General features: G+C 44.6%; 2 protein-coding genes and 1 long non-coding RNA gene across 4 annotated transcripts in view; 1 reads left to right on the top strand and 2 right to left on the bottom strand.

Annotated features, from left to right (window-relative positions):
* The window catches only part of SCG3 (secretogranin III), a 57076-nt gene extending 55241 nt beyond the window's left edge, over nt 1-1835 (bottom strand). Inside the window, exons 1-2 of the mRNA XM_081170055.1 lie at nt 1213-1835; nt 198-250 (exon numbers count right to left, since the gene is read on the bottom strand). Of these exons, the coding sequence (XP_081026181.1) occupies nt 198-250; nt 1213-1303 (144 nt within the window). The 5' untranslated portion in view covers nt 1304-1835. The remainder of the gene's footprint in view (nt 1-197; nt 251-1212) is intronic.
* Nucleotides 1836-5798: 3963 nt separating this feature from the next.
* Nucleotides 5799-12029, bottom strand: LOC308573312. The gene is made up of 3 exons (XR_014002024.1): nt 11082-12029; nt 10784-10868; nt 5799-6122 (listed from the first exon to the last, which is right to left on the bottom strand). It is a non-coding gene; the product is annotated as an uncharacterized lncRNA (long non-coding RNA).
* A 32-nt stretch (nt 12030-12061) lies between these two features.
* AP4E1 (adaptor related protein complex 4 subunit epsilon 1) overlaps nt 12062-21726 on the top strand; it is a 29397-nt gene continuing 19732 nt past the window's right edge. Inside the window, exons 1-7 of one of the 2 annotated variants that reach the window (XM_081169989.1) lie at nt 12062-12315; nt 13961-14032; nt 15510-15633; nt 17262-17335; nt 19441-19562; nt 19702-19861; nt 21409-21575. In XM_081169989.1, coding sequence (XP_081026115.1) covers nt 12151-12315; nt 13961-14032; nt 15510-15633; nt 17262-17335; nt 19441-19562; nt 19702-19861; nt 21409-21575 — 884 coding nt within the window. In that variant the 5' untranslated portion in view covers nt 12062-12150. Of the gene's footprint in view, nt 12316-13960; nt 14033-15509; nt 15634-17261; nt 17362-19440; nt 19563-19701; nt 19862-21408; nt 21576-21726 lie in introns of those variants that run through there. The other variant, XM_081169990.1, reaches the window with a different exon arrangement.

Genomic DNA, 21726 nt, shown 5'->3' on the forward strand with positions numbered 1-21726 from the left:
AAAGCAGGGCTATCTGCAACAACTTCAAAGAGAGTTTGTATTTTACATGTCTTTAGATTAGTTTTTATTTTTATTATTTTATTTAATTTTTCATTCTCTTGTTTTATCATTTGAGTGTTCACCATCCTGGGCTCCTTTGGGCAGAAGGGCAGGATAGACATTTAATAAATAAATAAATAGACACTGGTTTTACCTACCTGTTCTTCTAGTGGTCTCTCTACACTTAATTCTCTGTTGTGTAAAGCTTTATCTAGAAAAGAGACACACACATATATATAATTATGGTATGCAGTCTCTCTCTCTCTCTCTCTCTCTCTCTCTCTCTCTCTCTCTCTCTCCCTCCCCCCCTCTCTCTCTCACACACAAACAATAAACAAGTTATAGTATTAAACAATCTACCCTTAATACCCTGCATGTATTTGATCATCGGTTCCTGGGATATAAATATTGAAGATGCTGAAGCTAAATCTGTAATCCTATGCCTACTTTTCTGGAGGTACCGTAAGCTCCATTGAACTTCTGAGGAAATATGCATAGGATTACATTGTACGTCACAGAAAGGAAGGAGGGTACAGTTTGCCTGGTTCCTGCCTTTGTTTAGGAAATTAGCCTTGAATATCTCCTTCACGCTGGACTGTTCCTTCATTTTCTCAAGCAGAAAACCAACACACACACACGCATAAAAAAGAAAAACCTCACATAAGCGCTGGACTAAAATAGCAGTAATCTAATCGGATTGGAATAATCAAGAGCTTAAAAGATTTTATGACATTCAGAGCAATCCCCACAAAGAGAGACGTGGAAAACTGCTGCACTACAGATCAGGCTGGCTCAGAATACACTCCAGAATGAAGAAAATCTAGCATAAAAAAAGAGAATAAACATTCATTTCCTTCCAATTATCCGGGGTGGGTGTGGGTGGGTGGAAGAGAAATATGCCATTTTGCTTTTTACCTTGGCACACTTATCCACCTTGTTCAGCTATGACCCTTGGCAGTGATTTCAAAACAGAATGGCATGTAATATGTCAATAGTCACTAGAGGAAACTGGATCAACTTGGTTAAATAAAATAAAATAAAGTGTCCCAATTCTCACAGCTATGCAGGAATGAATGATCAGTAGAGATCACCTACCCAACACTGGGAAGTTTCAAAATAGGGGCTGCGCCTTTCAAAATAGGTGCTATACCTTTTACCTTTTAAAGTACCTACCTCCTCTAGTGCCCTCGGGCTTGGGGAATCCATGTGCCTGGCCTACAATCAGTGCCAGCACCGGTATCAATAAAGACAGCTTGAGAAGCATCCTCCCGTGTGTTAGGTCTTCTTTCCTGCTCTGACCTTGGCTTTGGAGAAAGGTTTGCGGCAAAACCAGAGAGGAGAGGATCCCCTGGCTGCTTCAGCAAGATTAAAAAAAATGCTTCCCTCCCTTCTTTCCAGCAGGCTTTGTGTGTCAGTGCCTCCCTTGGCGGACCTAGACTGAACCCAACTGGCAGCGGTACCTCGCCCGCCGCAATGGGAGCTGTCCAGCACTCTTGGTGCTGAAATCACAGGAGCCGCAGCTGCAGCTCACTGCTCCGGGATAAGGCTCGAGCCCTTATTGCTCAGCCTCCTCCTCTTCTTCCCTTGCCCTGATCGATAGGCGAGCGAAGTCCTTTCCCCGCTGAAAGCTCCGGACAGGGGTGGGAGGAGAAAGAAGGGGAGGAGATCGGGGAGGAGAATGGGAGGGAGGGGGGCTGCGGATGTGGGAGCATGCGTGCTCCACCTGGACCTACACGCAGCTCCCTAGTCCAGCCCAGCCTGTTGGATAAAGCTGCTCTATCCGAGCCAGCAGCAAGCCTTGAAATCCACAGGCAGGGGATTCCTGCCTCCGGAATTGCATGCATACAAAATCTCCACCCACAGAACGCCCCTGTGCCCATTCCAAGCAGAGGAAAAGGTCAAGAGCGTTGACGGTGATCTATATCTCTATTCTGCAAGCGGCATCTGTTTAAGTGATGTGCAAGGCATATGATTCACATTTATGACGTGCAGCAGCTTGGCTTCTCAATCACGAAGGCTGGAGAGTGAGAACAGCATTGTTTCATCTGTTAGGCGATTTATTTATTTTTTAAGGGGGAAGGCTGTTAAGGCAGAATCTGGGAGCCTCAGCCAATCTGGTGAGCTTTCTGGAGAAAGACTCCATCTGCAGACAGTATAGAAAAGCAAGTTGTTGCAAAGAATGGGTTTTCCCTTGGCAAAATTCAGACCCGTTGCAGCAGCAAGCGAGCATAATAGCTAAATCACCACCCCCACATTCCTCTCTTCTGCACAGAGCAGTTTCATCTTTCCTGAGCTGCAGGGCATGATAAATCAGTTTAGCCACAGTTCCCCTTTTATCGTCTATCTTGTGAAGAGCAGAAATGTGCGTGCATACACAGACATACACACATGTTTGAGAAGTGAAAAAAGATATTTTTAGGCTTCTTTATGAGTTTTCAAAGATCAGGATCAGAGGTGTATGTTAAACAGTATCCAGAGAGCCTTGTGGCACCTTCAAGGCCAACAAATTTATTGTGGCACAAGGATTTGTGGACTGCGGTTCACATCATCGGATCCATGAAGTGTTACAGGTAGACATACACATTTTTTGGGGTGTGTGTGGAATGACAAACAGTGGGAATACAGGGAAAAGAAACACATAGCAATGCAGACACATTAGTGCTTAATGCCCTAATCTACCCAGGTCCCAAATACCTGAAAGGCGGTCTCCCTCCCTACAGACCTTCTTGGGTGTTAATAGTGGCAGAGGGCTTCTTATTGGTTGTTCCCCTGCCCTCAGAAGCTTGGGGTGAAGGAGGCCCAGAAGAGGGCCTTCTCCGTGGCAGCTCCAAGTTGTGAAACTCTCTCCCCACAGAGCTGCATTTGGCATTTTCATTATACAGCTTTTAATAAATACCAAACACACCTCTTTTAAAGAACCACCTTATTCTGTGGTTGTAAGTTGTTTTAAACTGCTTTTAACATTGTGTTTTAATTGTTGTAACCTGCCCTGAGACCTAAATAATAATAATAATGATAGCATGAGTTTGACCAAACTGCGGGAGGCAGTGGAAGACAGGAGTGCCTGGCGTGCTCTGGTCCAGGGGGTCACGAAGAGTCGGACACGACTAAACGACTAAACAACAACAACAACAGCAGCAACAACAACAACAACAACAACAACAACAATGATATATTTTATGTGGTGAATATTGTAACATAACTCATGGGGCCGTCTTGGTAGTTCCAGGAGCTCAGAATCCAAAATCTTATTAATCAGCCTGAAACCTTAGCTATCTACAAACATATTTGTGTGTGTGTGTGTGTGTGTGTGTGTGTGTTCACGTGTGTGTGCACGAATGCTTTCACTCTTACTTAGTTATGAAGAAAAAGTTATGGCACTTTCCACATAGAAGCTGTCTTTGAACATATGCCTGGGTTTGCTCAGAAGGATACTTTGTACATGCTCAATAGTGAACTTGTTACAGCTTCATATTTATGGCTGAAGGTAGTGATGGTGTATTCTGGCCTTCTTACTATCATGCAGATTACAAAATGAGAATAGTACATTGTGGAATCTGAGTTCTGTTTTAAGCCCTAGAAAATCCTCATAGTTGTACTGATAACTGAGAGATCCCAAAGCTTCCTTGGCGTGGCCACCTTTAGTAAGGTATCACTAGAAATCGGTCTAAACCAAAGATACTGTATAATACTGAGACAGAAAACCAGGCAGATCAATTTCCAGGCCCCATGTGGCATGGTTTTCCTTCCCGTCATTGTGCTTCTAGGCTAATGATCATGTAGCTTTAAATTAGGTTCCCAAATTTGCTAACACAATCAAAAAGAAATTTGTCTCCCACAGCTGCCTTTCCTTCTTCCTCTGTAATTACTCTATGCTCTTTTGACAACTCTTTATTCCTAGCCCAATGCTGAGCAATAAACCTTCCAAATTCAGTCAATTATGAGCGGCCGAAGGCAAATTAATGAATTGCCAAGGATCTGCTTGTGCTGCTGCCATGATTCTTGGGCATTAAAAATAACAAAATCAGGAAAATGAGATGAATAACATTGAAATAGGGGGAATGTAATAAGCCTGAGGGTCAGTGTGGCGCACTGCATTGAATGCTGCCTTTTGACCAAAAATACATTTTAAAAGTGCTATATAGAGCATTTTGGGATGGCACTGGACAGTGAAATTTAGGTTCCTCAGAACTGCAGCTCTCATTTAAGAAAGCGCGCACACACACAAAACAAGTTTCCAGCACTAGTGGCTGTGGAGATGCGTTTGGGGGAGGTTATTGTAATCCATTTTCTGCTTGTGATGGGTGCAGATTTGTTTACATACACTGAGCTCCTCTGTTTGCAAAGGCTTCTGTATTCATCTCAGTGGAGTAAACAGTGACATCCATCCAAAGGGCGGTGCACACCAAGAGACTCCTGCCATTCAAATTAATTCATGGGGCTCATAGGAAAGGAACTCTTAGGAATCCTATGAATGACAGGCTGAGAATGGATAGTTGTCACACAGAGTTGAAGGTGGTTTGAAAGGGAGATGGTTGTTAATGAGGAAGTCTACACTCATCCTATGTTTCCCTCTAATAAACAGGGGCTGCATGGTTCTGTTGTCTTTTCCAAGACCTGCAGTACCTGCTTGACCAGAGATGATACTGTGACCCCAAAAATATTGGTGTGTTCCAAAGAAAAGGAAACATCCCTCAAACCATTTTCAACTCTCTTTAAAAACAACTACTACCGTATGTCTCTAGGCTAAATCCACAAGAAAACCCAGTCCAGACAGCAAATTTTATTTTTTTGCAGTTTGGAATGATGTTCTGTGTTCTTGCTGGATCCTCAGTAACTGTTTGACCTGCCAGTAGGTATTATGAGACACAGCTCTTTGACTCAAGAGGAAAGCTGTGGTTGTACGTTTCCAAGCACAATTAAAAGTGTTGGTGCTGACCTTTAAAGCCCGAAATGGCCTCAGTCCGGTATACCTGAAGGAGCGTCTCCACCCCCATCATTCTGCCTGGACACTGAGCTCCAGCACTGAGGGCCTTCTGGCAGTTCCCTCACTGTAAGAAGCCAAGTTACAGGGAACCAGGCAGAGGGTCTTCTTGGTAGTGGCACCCGCCCTGTGGAACACCCTCCCACCAGATGTCAAAGAGAAAGAAAATTGTAAACATTTGAAAACATTTGTAGGTTTGAATTGAAATGCTTTGTAATGTGAAAATAAGGAAGCGCTTTACATATAAGGAGGTAATTTTCATAAAAAAGAAGAAGATTTAAGGTAAAAAAGTGATTATAGAAATGCGAGAATTTAGTAAAAGGTGTTTGGAAGTCAGAAAGAGGGAGGGAAGGAAGTTGATGCTCTGTCTGAGCAATGCTTTATGTTATAGATTTGTGTAATGACACGTAATTAAATATGGAAAACTGAATAAAAATTATTTAAAAAGAAAAAGGGGACATCAAACAATTTATGTATACTTAAATTCCACAAAACAGTTAGCATACCTGTTCCTTATAGATAGAATCCATTTTACTACTTTGCCCTTTCAACTCCTGATCTATCCATTGTGTTCATGGATGAGGTTGTTTTCATTTATGGTACTTTTTGTGGTTCTGACACCTTGCGTATTTGCTAGATAATGTAGCTCTCAGTAGTCACTGTGCTGGGAAGCGCGATGGGAAATGCAAAATATCACCGTTCACATCATTCTCTCTTACCCAAGAATTGCTTAAAAGCAAAGAGCAAGCGGAGGACCTGTAAGGATGACCGGGAAAGGAATAACGCACTGCCCTCGCAGCCAGTTTTTGAGTGCTGGAAGGAGGAGACCGCCAGATGCAGCTGAAACAGCAGCCAAGCAAAGCAGCTGAATCACAATAATGGGAAATTGTAGCAGAGTTTCAAGTTTTTGCGGCAGCCTCTGACAACCAGATTTCCCAGAGGGGCCAATTTAAAGCAAAGCTCAGTGCAGAAGGCCAAGCCAATTCTCTGCCATACCACACGCGCTTGCCGCTTGAGGTGTACTCACAGCTGAAAGCATCCCACACGCACCATTCTGTCTTGGAACAGAATGAGATTCTCCATGCGCTCCTCTTCCCTCCTGTCCCAAAACAAGCGAATGTCTTAACATGCATATTTTACATCAGCGCTTAAGGTCTTAACCTACGTATTTTAATTGTTTTATATCTGTATTATTTACCGTGCTCTAGTTTATAGAGTTTAATTTTAACCTATGTATATTTGCATGTTCTCTATCACGGTATATGCCCGTGTTTCTTGTCTGTGAGCGTAATAAATTGATTCATTCAGCAGCGAGAAGACGGCCTTCCAATGGAAGTCCAGACCCCTGCAATGCAGAAAAGCTTCTGAGGCATCCATGAAAGATGGCTTGCCTGCCTTCCTTGTTAAAACTATACCAGGGGATAGGACTTCATGCCAGTTTAAGTCTCCCCTGACAAGACAGAAGTACTGTTTTGGGGGGACAGGAGGCAGGCGGGTGTGGAGAACTCCCTGGTCCTGAATGGGGTAACTGTGCCCCTGAAGGATCAGGTGTGCAGCCTGGGAGTCATTCTGGACTCACAGCTGTCCATGGAGGCACAGGTCAATTCTGTATCCAGGGCAGCTGTTTATCAGCTCCACCTGGTACGCAGGCTGAGACCCTACCTGCCTGCAGTCTGTCTCGCCAGAGTGGTGCATGCTCTAGTTATCTCTCGCTTGGACTACTGCAATGCACTCTATGTGGGTCTACCTTTGAAGGTGACCCAGAAACTACAACGAATCCAGAATGCGGCAGCTAGACTGGTGACTGGGAGCGGCCACTGAGACCATATAACACCGGTCTTGAAAGACCTACATTGGCTCCCAGTACGTTTCTGAGCACAATTCAAAGTGTTGGTGCTGTCTTTTAAGGCTCTAAATGGCCTTTGCCCAGTATACCTGAAGGAGCGTCTCCACCTCCATCGTTCTGCCCGGACACTGAGGTCCAGCGCCGAGGGTCTTCTGGCGGTTCCCTCACTGTGAGAAGCCAGGTTATAGGGAACCAGACAGAGGGCCTTCTTGGTAGTGGTGCCCTCCCTGTGGAACGCCCTCACACCAGATGTCAAAGAGAAAAGTAACTACCAAACTTTTAGAAGACATCTGAAGGCAGCCCTGTTTAGGGAAGCTTTTAATGTTTAATAGGGTCATTTTAGTGTTTTGCTGCAAGCCGCCCAGAGTGGCTGGGGAAACCCAGCCTGATGGGTGGGGTATAAATAAATTATTATTATTATTATTATTATTATTATTATTATTATTATTATTATTATTATTATTATTATTATTATTATTATTCCCCTTCAAGAATGCAGCGGGGAGGTAGGATGGGGACAAAATCAGAATTAGTTGGCTCTGCCTATCATCGGCTGTGTCCCCTCCCCAGTTTCTACCCTACCAGTCTTCCATGGGTGCCAGCCACTCTTGGACATTTTCTAGCAGGAAATGGTGGGCCAGTTGCTGGTTGCCCACTTGGGCTGATTTTAGTCCAGGAGTAGTAAGTTGCTGACCAATCTTTTGTTAGATTCTGCTTGAGGAACAACCTCACTCACTGTATCCAGGATCCTGGCTTATACTGAGTGAAATCACTGATCATGGAAGAAAGTTCCTACTTCATTTACTGCATAGTTATACTATGGATCTCATTCCCACAGGAGTCAGTGATGGCCACCAATTTGGATGGCTTTTAAAAAACATTAGACCAATTCATGGAACAGAGATGACAGCTGTCTTCTGCCTCACCGTTTCTGAATACAAGTTGCTGGAAGCCACAGGAGGGAAGAGTATTATTGTGTTCAAATCTTGCTTGCTGGTTTCTCACAGGCATTTGGTTGGCCACTGTGTACTCTTAAATTATTATTTTAAAAGTTGTGTCGTGGTGCCACCTTCTGGCTCCGCGGGATCTATTCATGAGGAGCGTCGGCAATATTAACATGATGCGCTACTGTATTCTCAAGTTCCAAATGCTACCAAAATCACAACAATTCATGTATCTCTGAGGCAAAGGGCTGTTTTCGGTCACAGTGCAAATTCTAGGAGACCTCTTCCTGTGGTTGGGTGATTTAAATGTTCTCCTAGCCTTTTAACAGACTGGGAAACATGAAGTGGGGACAGGAAAACTGTGGTCCTCCAAATGTTTTCAGACTCCAGCTCCCATAATCTCTGATCACTGGCTATGCTGTCTGGGGCTGATGGGAGTTTGAGTCAACATCTGGAGACATGGATTCTTCATGCTTGATATAAAGGCTCCCCTAGGCAATGATTCCATGCCTCCCTAATGTACTCGTGCACATTTACATACTTTATTGCTGGATCTTCTGATATTTTGGTCCAAGTCTGGTTTAAAGATCCATAAGAGGAGAGAGCAGCCACTTGCCGGGAACTGGCAGTTGATTATGCACTGGGGGAAGGGGGGCTGGAGTCTGACTTGGGGGGGGCAGTGATTTGTGGGGAACTGTACCACCCAGGAGACCAGGAGAGTCAGAAGGAGAGGACTGTCCAGCTCTGGAGCACAGGATGGGTTGGAAGAAGAGGAGGAAGAGTCAGGCAAGTGAAGGGCTGGGAGCTTTCCCATCCTCTCCTGCACCACTGTCTCCCAGAACTACGAGGGGATTGAAGAGGGAAAATAAAAGGAAGCTTCCACACAGGCATAGTCTCCCCTGTTGCTGCAAATGCTGTATAGAGCACAAATTGGGGAATAGCTGCCTGGACGTTAGACTAGTGTGTGGGGGTATTCAGACAATAGAGTTAACTATCTGCTGTGTGCATTCCTTTGGTTGGGGAATGACCATGACAGCAGCTATAAGTCGGTCATCTTCAATTAGCATCTGGACCGTAGACTGAGCAGGCACATGGGTATTCAGTTTCATCATTTAACATCCATTTCCTACTTTCCCCCCTCCCTGTTGACTTCCCCCAACTTCCATTTCTGGTTTGTTACATCGAATGCTACATCCTGCTGTTTTTACATAATGTTCTGTTATCACTAATTATATTTCTTGTTCTCTGTAAATAAAGTTGTAAATGTTTATTTAAATCCTGCCAATGAGTCTATTTTTTGTTGTTGATTCTGCAAGTATGCTGTAAAGGGTTCCTATTCTTTTCCAAAATCGCTATTGTCCTTTTCATGCAATTTGTCCGTTAATTTGGCCAATTCTGCATAGTTCATCAGTTTTTCTTGCCATTGTTCTTTAGATGGAATTTCTCCAGTCTTCCAGTTTTGTGCTATTAAGATTCTTGCTGCCGTAGTCGTGTATATTAATAATGTCCGATTCTCCTTTGGCATTTATTGTCCTAGAATACCTAACAAAAAGGCTTCTGGTTTCTTCACAAAAGTTAATTTAAACATTTCCCCCCCAATTCATTATATTTCATATATTTTTAAAAATAATCTTACAATCCCACCACATGTGATAAAATGTTTTCAGATGGGATTAAATCAAGTGCTGGGATAGCTCAGTCAGTAGAGTGTGAGATTCTTAAACCTAAGGTCGTGGGTTTGAGCCCCACATTGGGCAAAAGATCCCTGCCTTTCAGAGGGTTGGGGTCCCATCCAACTTACAATTCAATGATAAACTTTGTGGTGCTGTTACAGTTGATGGGGAGGCTCTTCTCCAAAAGATCTTATTGCAAGAAGGAAAGTGACCAGAAAATGCACTGAAAAGTATAGATAACACTTGCTTTGACACAAGGTTATCCAATCACCTGCTTAACAAACAGCAGAGGTCTTCTAACATCTCCACAAACTTTGTGCAAACAGAGCTAGATGAATGTTCAATAAACAAATTGTCTAGCAGCCCAGCTCAGCATATGTTCACTCAAAAACAACAAATCCTACAGAAAGCAATAGGGCTTTCTATCCCAAGTGCTAAGTTTGATTTGTTTCAAAGAATGTCCCATAAAAACTGCAAAAAGACCAATAGGAATTATAGTGTGGTGGCACCATCCTTTAGAACTCCCTCTTATTACATACCAGACGTGTATTAGATGACACAGGGTTTTGTTCTTGATTTTATTGCCTTTTAGTGGGCTGGGTCTGTTTTTATATACAGTATGGCTAGAATGATAGAATTGTAGAGTTTGAAGGGACCCAAAGGCTCACAAAGTCCCAACACCCCTTCAATGCAGGAATCTCAGCTAAAGCATCTATGACAGATGGCCATTCAACCTCTGCTTTAAAACATCCAAGGAAGGAGAGTCCACAACCTCCTGAGGGAGACCATTCCACGGCCGAACAGCTCGTAGTGTCTGGAAGTATTTCCTGATATTTGGTAGGAATCTTCTTTCTTGAAACCTGAAGCCACCAGTTCGAGTCCTACCCTCCAGACATGGGTGTAGTCAAAGTTGTTGAGCTTTTTTAGGAGATCACCTGCCCTGCCCCCAAAACCTGTTGGGGGGCAGGCATCTGCTGTGGGGTGGGTGGGTGTGTCAGAACCACAATTAATAGCGTACTTTCAATGCTCCCCTGCCCATCACCCCTTGGCTATGCCCATGCCTCCTTGAGATATTTGAAGATGGCTATCCTATCTCCTCTCAGTCTCCTTTTTCCCAGGCTGAACACCCAACCCCTTCAACCAATTTCTCACAAGGCTTGGTTTCTAGCATCTTGGCCACCCTCAGGAGCAAGAGAAAAACAAGCTTGTTCCCTCTTCCGTGGGGCAGCCCTTGAGATATTTGAAGATGGCTCTCCTATCTCATCATTTGTGTAGTTGTCTATATCCTAGTACTTACGTATTTTAGGCTCTTCTTTCTTCTCTTTAATGCACAGTTTTTGTAAGCTGTTCTGAGTTTCGTTTCTGGGATGGGGAAAAAAAACCTAATAAATAATAACAACATTTTCATTTGTTGAGATTTGTAAAAATGTTACATGGGAAAAATACGAGAGACATACTTCTGTAAAACAAGAAAATCTTTAATAAATAACAACAACAACAACAACAATAATAATAGAATATGTGTTTTTGGCAGTTCTATCCTCCTCCTCAATGCCTGGTTTTTGTAAACTGTTTCTGGGATGGGGGAAAAAAACCCTAATACAGTCATACCTCTTGTTATGTTCGGTTCGGGTTACGTCTTTTCAGGTTGCGTCCCGCGGCAACCTGGAAGTACCGGAAAGGGTTACTTCTGGGTTTCGCCGCTCACGCATGCGCAAAACCGGTGAATTGTAACATGTGTGTGCGCAGACGCGGGTTGCGTCCCTTTCAGGTTGCAAATGGGGCTCTGGAATGGATCCCGTTCGCAACCAGACGTACCACTGTAAATAATAATAATAATAGCACATGTGTTTTTGGCTGTTCTAGTCTTCTCCTTAATGCCCGGTTTTTGTAAGTTGCTCTGAGTTTCATTTTTGGGATGGGGAAAACCTAATAATTAATTAATTAATAATAATAATAATAATAATAATAATAAAAATAGCACCTATGTGTTTTAGGCTGCTCTATCCTCCTCTTTAATGCCCGGTTTTTGTAAGCCGCTCTGAGTTTCCTTTTCGGGGTGGTGGTGGTGAAATCTAATAAATAATAATAATAATAATACTGTAATAATAATAGATAAAAATAAAAATAACATTTATGTGTTTTAGGCTGTTCTATGCTTCTTAATGCCTGGTTTTTGTAAGCTGCTCTGAGTTTCATTTTTGGGATGGGGAAAAACCTAAATAATAATAATAAATATAAAAGCTAAAAATAAAAATAGCACTTATGTGTTTTAGGCTGTTCTATCCTCTTTAACGCCCGGTTTTTGTAAGCCGCTCTGAGTTTCGTTTTCGGGATGGGGGAAAAAACCCTAATAAATAATAATAATGTAAGAATAAAAATAAAAAAATAAAAATAACTTCTCCCCGCAGCGCCTGGCTCTCCCTCTAGATCGCAGCCCGGCCTCCGCCTCTCTGCCCGGCGCCTTCCTCGAGAGGAAGCCCTCCCGGGTGGCGGCGAGCGGCCTTCTCCGCCGACCGAGGCGGCCCGGAAGTGCGCGCTGAGGCGGCGGCAGCGGCGGCTGGCAGGCCGGCGTCTCTTCTCCCTGGGCCGGGGCGTCAGGCTCGGGGCCTCCTCTTCCGGGCTGCGACAGCGGCCCCGGGCAGCCGTGGCGCCGGCCCGGGCATGAGCGACGTGGTGGAGCGGACGCTGAGCGCCTTGCCCGGCTTGCTGGGGCAGCACGAGCCCCCGGGGGCTGGGCTGGGCGGCGGCGGGGGACCCGGCCGGAGCTCGGCCACCTCTCGCCTGGGCGGCCTCATCCGGAGCATCACCGCGCTCGCCTCCAAACATGTACGCGGGGGTTGGGGCGACGGGGCCTGGCTTGCCTCCTTGGGAACCGGCGGGGCTTTGCTTCCGAGTAGGCGAGGCCTTTGCTCGGCTTCCACCCGCAGCCGGGCTCGGGTCCCTTTGTCAGCGCGGATGAAATCTGGGGAATGGGTAGGGTGCCTCTGAGCATGCACAGAGTGCCCCACGGTGCTCCTCGCCTCAGGGCGCGGCCGAGGGCGAGCCTCCTTCAGCAGCGTCCTCGAAGCTTGTATATACGAAACAGCTTGGTTCTGGCAGCGTTTGTGTGGCAATAGCGAGGTGTTTTAAGTGGCTTTTTAATTTTTAGTCATTCATTTATTATTATTTATTGGGTTTATATACCTCTCTATACCCGGAGGTCTCAGGGAAAGATCGCAGCGTATATAATCAGAATAAAAACAACCCAATAACAGCCCCCCACCCCAGAAAAGAGCCACATTTTAAAAGGGTGTATGGGATGTCAAACAGATTATTTTATTATCGTTTACATATCATATTGTGGAAGTTTATGGAGTAATTTGCCAATCTTGGGGAATTTTTTTTTAAAAAATAAGATGCTTGCAACTTTTGAGGTGGGGAACGGTTGAATTAGGTTTTGTGGATTAGAAAGAGAATTTAGTGCAGTAAAACAAGCACATCTTATCTGCTGTTATCAGTAGTGGGGTGGTAATTTTTTTTTGTTTTTAGGGAGTGCTTCTTTCTGCCCCTGACTGGCGCAAAATAAAGAATTTGAGACCAAAAAACAAAAATGAAGGTGGGGGGAGGTACCCAGGGTGTGTGCAGATGGAGAATATGATTCTAGGTTAGGAGGAATCCAAAAAGGGAATCCCTAGTTTATCAGGGCAGCAAGGGCAACTCGTCCTGTTGATCAGATGTGGGGCACTTAAGTTCCTGGGAGGGTTGCAGGTTTGGGGCCTAAGAAGGAAGAATATGACCTGTTAGATAGCTCCCAGAAAAGCAAGTATCTTAAAAAACCTAGCAAGATTGGAACGAACATTACAAATTTGCAAACGTGACCAGGATGCTCTGTTTCAACATTTCATACTGTCAAAACTGGTTATTTAAAAAGTTTGGTTCTTCAAAGTTTAGCCGTGATTCAGGCAAAGTTAGGCATTCTTTCATGCGCCTTGATTTCAGCGAGAGATTTAAGCAGTGCTTTTTTCTGGGGGGACGCAGGGGTACGCATACCCATAAACATTTGGTGAACCTAATTTTGGCCTCATTGAGGGGCAGTATTTCAATATGAATAGGAAAATGAGAGTACCCCTAAACATTTTTTAAGGAAAAAAACACTGGATCTAGGCATGTGTTTAACTTCCCATTGACAGCAGGAAATTGTTAAGGACATTATGGTAGGGTGCATCAACAGATATGCAATAAGAGTACTATGATTTTTTAAAAAATGAAATATTGTGTTGCATTGTGAACAACCTTTTGACATCTAGATGGTGTGCTTAAAAAACAGACCCAATTGAATGCGGAAGTCTAATGTAATTGTATAGACTATTGATGTTTAGATGTCAAGAAAATAGGAATATTTTTTGACTGACATATGTGACAAAGTGCCTTTTGTATTATAGTTTTATGTCTAGTAAAGACATTTAAATGCTTTAATTTTTTTCTTTACTAGGAGGAAGAAAAACTAATCCAACAGGAATTAAATAATTTAAAAGCAACAGTTTCTGCACCCACTACAACACTGGTGAGTTGTAAAAGAGAAATGCCAATTCTGCCTCTCCTAGCGTTTGAACAATTTTTGCTACTGGGATATATGTTCCATGAGATATTCCACTAGAGCAGGGTTGGGGAACCTTTGGCCCTCTCGATGTTGCTGGATTGCAGCTACCATCATCTACGACAATAGACTCTGGTGGTTTGCACCTGGCAAGGAGTTAAAAATCCAGCAACATCTGGAGGGCCAATGGTTCTTCACACCTGTTGTTGCTGCCATCCGTCTCTCTTGAGAGACAATGGCGTGTACCTCCAGGAGTGAAGTCAAACTGCTGCACCAAAGTGACTTCCACGGGGCGCAAGTCTGGGCAGTGTGAATGGAGGTCCTGGCCCCTCTTCTTGGCTTTGCTGATGGAAAGCAAAGCAATATGGCTCCAGCTTGGCTGCAGGAGTTGCTGAAAGGCTCCTTCCACCCACCTTAGGGACTACACTCCAAATTTGTGTAGGACTTACTCCTTAGACTTTACTTCTCCCGCAAGGCACCAGAGGTTTAGGATCAGAGTTTAGGACCAGAAATTTAGGATGAGATCTACAGTGGACGCTCGGGTTGTGAACGTGATCCATGCGGGAAACACGTTCGCAACCTGCTGCGCCGCGTGTGCACACGGACGGGTTGTGATTCGGCGCTTCTGCGCATGCATGACCGCCAAAACCTGGAAGTACAGTGGTACCTCGGGTTAAGTACTTAATTCGTTCCGGGGGTCCGTTCTTAACCTGAAACTGTTCTTAACCTGAAGCATCACTTTAGCTAATGGGGCCTCCTGCTGCCGCCGCGCCGCTGGAGCACAATTTCTGTTCTCATCCTGAAGCAAAGTTCTTAACCCGAGGTAATATTTCTGAGTTAGCGGAGTCTGTAACCTGATGTATATGTAACCTGAAGTGTATGTAACCTGAAGCGTATGTAACCCGAGGTACCACTGTAACCCGTTCTGGTACTTCCGGGTTTTGACGCATCCGTAACCCGAAAAAACGCAACCTGAAGCGTCTGTAACCAGAGGTATGACTGTAGTTAGACCTATCCTAAGCTATTTATCATAGTGCTGCAGTGGGACCTCTCTTGAATCCTATAGCTCTCCAATTGATGAATCTTCAGAATAGGATTGCACTCACTGTAATGTTAAAGAAAAGCTTGAAAATGGGGGGGGGGGGGGGAGCTTAACGGAATCACAGCCTTAACCAGAGCAGGATTGAATAGTGAAAGTGCTCCCATGATTTTAAAAAGAAGATACCAGAAGTGGTCCTTAGTCTTTGCCATCTGTGGGTAATAGCTCCCGTGCCATATTCAGATAGTAGCAAATAATTGCTTCTTCTTTTATTTTTTGGTGTTGTATACAGCTTGCTAATTGTTTGCTGGAATTCATTAGCATTGTTAATGTTGATGCTCTTTGTAGAACTAGCCCTTGAGAAGCCCACTTATTTCAGTTTGTGATTTGCTTCTTGCATTTCAGAAATTGATGAAGGAATGCATGGTGAGGCTGATCTATTGTGAGATGCTGGGCTATGAGGCCTCTTTCGGATACATCCATGCCATCAAGTTGGCACAACAAGGAAACCTTTTTGAGAAAAGGGTCGGTACGTATTCCAAAGCATCACGTGACAGTATGCTGCTCATCAAAACTCATGTATAGCTCTGGTTGTCTTAGGACTGTGGCAGGTTCACTGGAACGCAAGAACTGAGCAGGTTGGTCCATAATAAGTCCTTTACTACCCATGATTTGCGGGATGCGGGTGGTGTTGTGGGTTAAACCAGAGCCTAGGACTTGCTGATCAGAAGGTCGGTGGTTCGAATCCCCACGACGGGGTGAGCTCCCGTTGCTCGGTCCCTGCTCCTGCCAACCTAGCAGTTCGAAAGCATGTCAAAGTGCAAGTAGATAAATAGGTACCACTCCGGCGGGAAGGTAAATGGCGTTTCCGTGCACTGCTCTGGTTCGCCAGAAGCGGCTTAGTCATGCTGGCCACATGACCCGGAAGCTGTACGCCGGTTCCCTGAGCTAATAAAGCGAAATGAGCGCCGCAACCCCAGAGTCGGCCACGACTGGACCTAATGGTCAGGGGTCCCTTTACCTTTACTTACCCATGATTTAATTATGGATGATGGAGCCCAAAGTGGTAGATCATAAGAACTAGGCAGTACTTCCAGATTCAGTGAAGGCTTCTTAAACAGAGGGTGGAGCACCACCACCTATTTATGGGTAGTTTCTTCCTGCAGAGAAACATTAACCACTCCTTGGCCTATAAATCTTGTCCCGCTAGCTGGAGAAGCAGGCACCTCCCCCCACATCCCCATGGGCCAAATTTTAAGTAGTCAGTTTTATGATAGTATAAAATGCTGAAACAAAGCTTGCAAATCCGCAAACTTCCTTTGCTGTAATGCAGTGTTTCCCGAACTTGAGTCTCCAGCTATTTTTGGACTACAATTCCCCTCATTCCTGACCACTGGTCCTGCTAGCTAGGGATGATGGGAGTTGTAGTCCAACAACAGCTGGAGACCAAGTTTGGGAAACACTGCTCTAATGGACAAGGTTTTGCTTTTCACTGTTACTCTCCAGTAGCTACCCTTGTGGCATACTGTTGGGAGATTCCAGAAAGGCAAACTAATATTAAATATTAATATTAAAATAACTAATATTTATCTTGGCCTTGGCCCTGTATACTTGAAGGAGTGTCTCCACCCTCATTGTTCAGTCCGGACACTGAGGTCCACCTCTCAGGGCCGCCTGGCAGTTCCCTCACTGCGAGAGGTGAAGTTACAGGGAACCAGGCAGAGGGCCTTCTTGGCAGTGGCACCCGCCCTGTGGAACACCCTCCCATCAGATGTCAAGTCGATAATAACTATGCAACTTTTAGAAGACATTTGAAGGCAGCCTTGTATCAGGAATTTTAAAATGTTTGATGTTTTATTATATTTTTATATGTGTTGGAAGCCACCCAGTGTGGCTGAGGCATAAAGAATAATAATGATAATCATATTTAATAGTAGTTGTTTTCATTATTGAATAGTATAATAATATTTTTTTTTAATAAATAATTTTTGCCTTTTTGTTTCTCAGACAGTTTGTTATTTAGATTTTCCAAAACACAAGCATTTTGTGTTTTGGGAAAACCATAAGCTGCTTTGAGCTTGCAAGTCAGAGCATGACAGAAATGGAATACAAATAAGTTGGAACACCTGATATAGGTTAATCTTTCTTTTCTTTTAGGTTATCTGGCAGTTTCTCTATTTCTTCATGAAAACCATGAACTGCTGCTTCTGCTTGTGAATACAGTTGTGAAGGTAACAGTTTTGTGGGAAGTTTGGAGGTAAACATCACACTGACCTCAGGCCTGAGTTGTTCTCCTTTAAAAAAAGAAAAACTTTAATTCAATACCCTCATATGATGTATTTATTAATAAACTCCTTTCTTCAATCTGTTATATCCGAAAATCAACAAAATCTTCAGGTAGATTTTTGGGGTCTGTGGGACTTTTCTTTTGCGTACAATGCAGCTATTGAGACACAGAATCTTTGTGTTGGTTCCTGCAACCCCTCCCCATTCAAAAAAATCTGTTCTAAGCCCAGTGACAATCGAACCAGTGCTGTGGGACTTTTGTTGTTGTTGTTGCAAAAAAAAAAAATCCAAAAAGAGAAAGGTTTAGTAATTATTCATTTAAGACGTTTATTAATGCCCCACCCTTCAGCCAAAATAACTCTGGGAGTGGCTTACAAAAACCAGTACTGAGACAGTCCTTGCTCTAGCTCGTAATCTAAAAAGACACGGCATGCAAGGAAAAAGGAATTGGGCAGGAGGAGGTAAAAGCAAGCTCATCAAGTAACAGTTTTCACAAAGTTACATAGTTTTGTCAATGGGGATTCTGGCTGTCTGGAAGAGCAGCAGCTTTTCGCTGACGTTAGTGGTGGTTTTGTCTTGATAAAGAGTGGTCTCTTGTTGGAAGCACTCTTCTCCGCCATCCCCCAACTTCAAGAGGAGGACAGGTGACAGTGTCCAGGCCAAGAGGACAGGGCAGCTCTTGCCACACAGTTCTTCCCCCAGGCAGCAGACTTGATGGTAGAGACCTCTCAGGAGGAGATGTGACGGTGTTGTCCCCTGTTGTCAGTGGTGGTTTCCCTTCCTAGCCACACTGATCTTCCACTTGAAATTGCAGTTCCAGGGAACAATCCTATTCTTGATCCACTTGCTGAGAGGCTATGGGATATATAGCAACGCCCCCTGCCCCAATGCCATTGCCACATGAGATAATACCGACACGACGTCAGACAGGTCTGCTGAATCAGGCCAGTGTAGTGCAGCATCCTGTTTGCACCGTGGCTTATGGGATGTGCAGGTGTAATGGCACAACAGCCAAGATGGGACAGAGGCCTGGACCAGGGATGTGAATTGGTTGGAGGAGGAGCAGACTTTCCAAATCCTGTACCCCTTCAGGTCCTGGTAAAGGTAAAGAGACCCCTGACCATTAGGTCCAGTCGTGACCGACTCTGGGGTTGCAGCGCTCATCTCGCTTTACTGGCCAAGGGAGCCGGCGTACAGCTTCCGGGTCATGTGGCCAGCATGACTAAGCCACTTCTGGCGAACCAGAGCAGCACACGGAAATGCCATTTATCTTCCCGCCAGAGCGGTACCTATTTATCTACTTGCACTGGTGTGCTTTCGAACTGCTAGTTTGGCAGGAGCAGGGACTGAGCAACGGGAGCTCACCCCGTTGTGGGGATTCAAACCGCCGACCTTCTGATCGGCAAGTCCTAGGCTCTGTGGTTTAACCCACAGCGCCACCCGCGTCCCTTACTCAGGTCCTGGACATGCCCTCCAAATAGCCGCAAAAGGAGGTGGTCACATGGGTTGCTAAAGAGGAAGTGTGAGTCAAAAAAGGCTAATTGCCCCACGCAGGAGCCATAATATTGGCTCATGGTTGGTTCACCGTCCTATACCCAAAGCAGAAAAGCCTTTCCCCACCTTATGTAGTGTGAAGCTGTAGCTTGGATTCAAACCTGGCAAATTTGAGGCCTAACAGAGTGTTGCTTATGGAAGTAAAAATTGTAAACAGCTTCTGTTTGTTTGTGTTCATTTGTTTTGAAATACAGTGGTACCTCGAGTGGCAAACGCCTCAGGTTACAAATGCTTCAGGTTACAAACTCCACTAACCTAGAAGAGTTACCTCGAGTTGAGAACTTTCCCCCAGGATGAGAATAGAAATTGTGTGCCGGCGGCGCAGTGGCAGCAAGAGGCCCCATTAGTGAAAGCACGCCTCTAGTTAAGAACAGTTTCAGGTTAAGAACAGACCTCCGGAATGAATTAAGTTCGTAACTAGAGGTACCACTGTGCATTATGAGAGATCTTAACATGAGGGGGAAATTAACGGCTTTGTTTTCATGTGTCTTGACAGGATTTGCAGAGTACTAACCTCCTGGAAGTGTGTATGGCTCTGACTGTGGCAAGCCAAATCTTTCCGCGGGAAATGATTCCAGCTGTCCTTCCACTAATAGAAGATAAGCTTCAGCATTCAAAGTATGTCTTTGCTTGCAAAATTCTAGGGAACCTGAGTTCAATTCCAGAACTGTGATATAAGCATGGATCTTAAGGTATATCTGGATGAAACAATAGTATAGTTGGCTGCCAATAAGGTGCACTGATTTGTCTCTTCTAGGGAAATTATCAGAAGAAAAGCAGTCCAAGCTTTGTACAAGTTCTACCTTATTGCTCCCAACCAAGTCCAGCACATCCACGACAAGTTCCGGAAGGCACTTTGCGACAGGGATGTGGGAGTTATGGCTGCTTCGCTGCACATCTATCTCCAAATGGTGAAGGTGAGGATCTTAAACAGCAACAGCACTGAGTAACCATGTGCTGCATCGAAAAACACCTAGCAGCACACTTGTTCCACTGGGAAATTGTTTTGCACCAGTGGAATTTCTTTGCACAAGAGAGTGCACACACAGCTGCTGCTAATTTTATTGTGCAAGAGACCCCACAATGTGCCATGCGACAAGTTTCCGCTAGCACAGGGGTGGGAAAGCTTTTTAGCTGCATTTGGCTCAGGATCAGCCTTGTGGGCCAAATTTTACAGATGGACGGGACAGCCTGCCTTCCAGTTACATGATGTCACATGATTGACACATGGATGACCCCCGCCTGCCTCTTAAAATCCCTTGCACAGGATTCCCAAGTGCCTGGCAGCCAGCTGGGAACATGCAGCCGTTTCAAATCCTTTTTTGCTGTTTGCAAAGCGCTTTCTGACAGTCCCCTTTGCTCATGTTTCAGCCTCTACAGGGTCAATGGCCTTAAGCCCTTTGCAAAATTGCTCTTTGAAACACCTGTCCCCCTACTTTGAACATTGATGTTTAAAGGAAAAGAGGTGCAGCAGTTTCAAAAAGCTTTTTGCAAAGGGTTTTCAGGCAGCTCCTCCACCACTCCTGTTTGAGCCTCTGGCTGCTGGAACAGCAGCATTGGGGCTGTTTTAAAGAACTTTGCAAAAAGTACTAAGTAATTATTTGAAGTCGCTCTGCATTTATTCAAGTCGGGTGTGGGGCGGGGATCCTTGGTCCTCTTGGCCACCTGCCTGCTTAAAGGAGAAGCTTTGAGCTGTTTCAGAGTGCTTTTGCACTCTCACCATTCAGCTCATGAATGGGGATTAAATCCTGTTCCCTGTTGGGGACGGTGTGGAGCCAATGCAGTATTAAACTCTGTCCTCCCACCAGCCTGATGGGCAAGTGGATGTGGTTTGGGAGAAATGGCATTACTGGCCAAATAGGGCATCTTGATGAGCCAAGATTGATCTCCTGGCCAGAGGTTTACCACCCCTGCACTAGTGCAAATGTTAACTTGGATTCCACTTGTGGATATCATTACAACTCATCAATGTGCAAGGTATTTTGCTAGCAGACATAGAACGCTGGACACTGCACAATATGACCTGGGCTTATGCCTTCAGTGAAGTGACCAAGAGAAACCTTAACTGTGCATCAGCATTGCAGCATTTCTGTCTGCTCAGGCCAGTGTTTGTGCACCTCTGACATATTATTATACGAAAAGCTGCCTTCTACTGAGTCAGACCATTGGCCCATCTCATTCAGTATCTCTTGCACTGACTTGCAGCAGCTCTCCAGCGTTTTGGCTAGGGTCTTTCCCAACCCTAGCAGGAGATGCTGGAATTGAACCTAGGACCTTTTGATGGGCGTAATGAGTTTCTTTTGCACATTTTTGTGCTTCTTGGCTGTATTTTATTTTGATTTTTAAAATCGGAGGAGAAAACATTTGCATGAAAAGGCAAGGAGAGACAAATGAGTAAGTGAAACATTAATAGCTTTTGTTTCTGTTTCTATAAGGTCTCTGTGTGCTTTGTCTCTTTGTCTAGGAAAACTCTTCTGGATACAAAGACTTGACTGGCAGCTTTGTCGCTATTCTAAAGCAGGTAGTGGGAGGAAAACTCCCTGTAGACTTCAATTATCACAGTGTGCCAGCACCTTGGTTACAAATCCAGCTTCTAAGAATATTGGGGCTGCTTGGAAAAGATGATCCAAGGTAGTCTTTCTCTTCTTGGCTTGAACTTTTCAACAGTTCACGTTGGTTTCTCTCACTTTGTTACCGTACTCCCATGAAACAAAAAATAAAGCAATATGTTTTGCAAGGGGCAGGGTTTGCCATCTGTTCCTCAACTGTTGACGCGGCTCAT

This window comes from Podarcis bocagei (assembly GCF_964188305.1).
Source record: "Podarcis bocagei genome assembly, chromosome: 14".
Classification (NCBI taxonomy): Eukaryota; Metazoa; Chordata; class Lepidosauria; order Squamata; family Lacertidae; genus Podarcis; species Podarcis bocagei.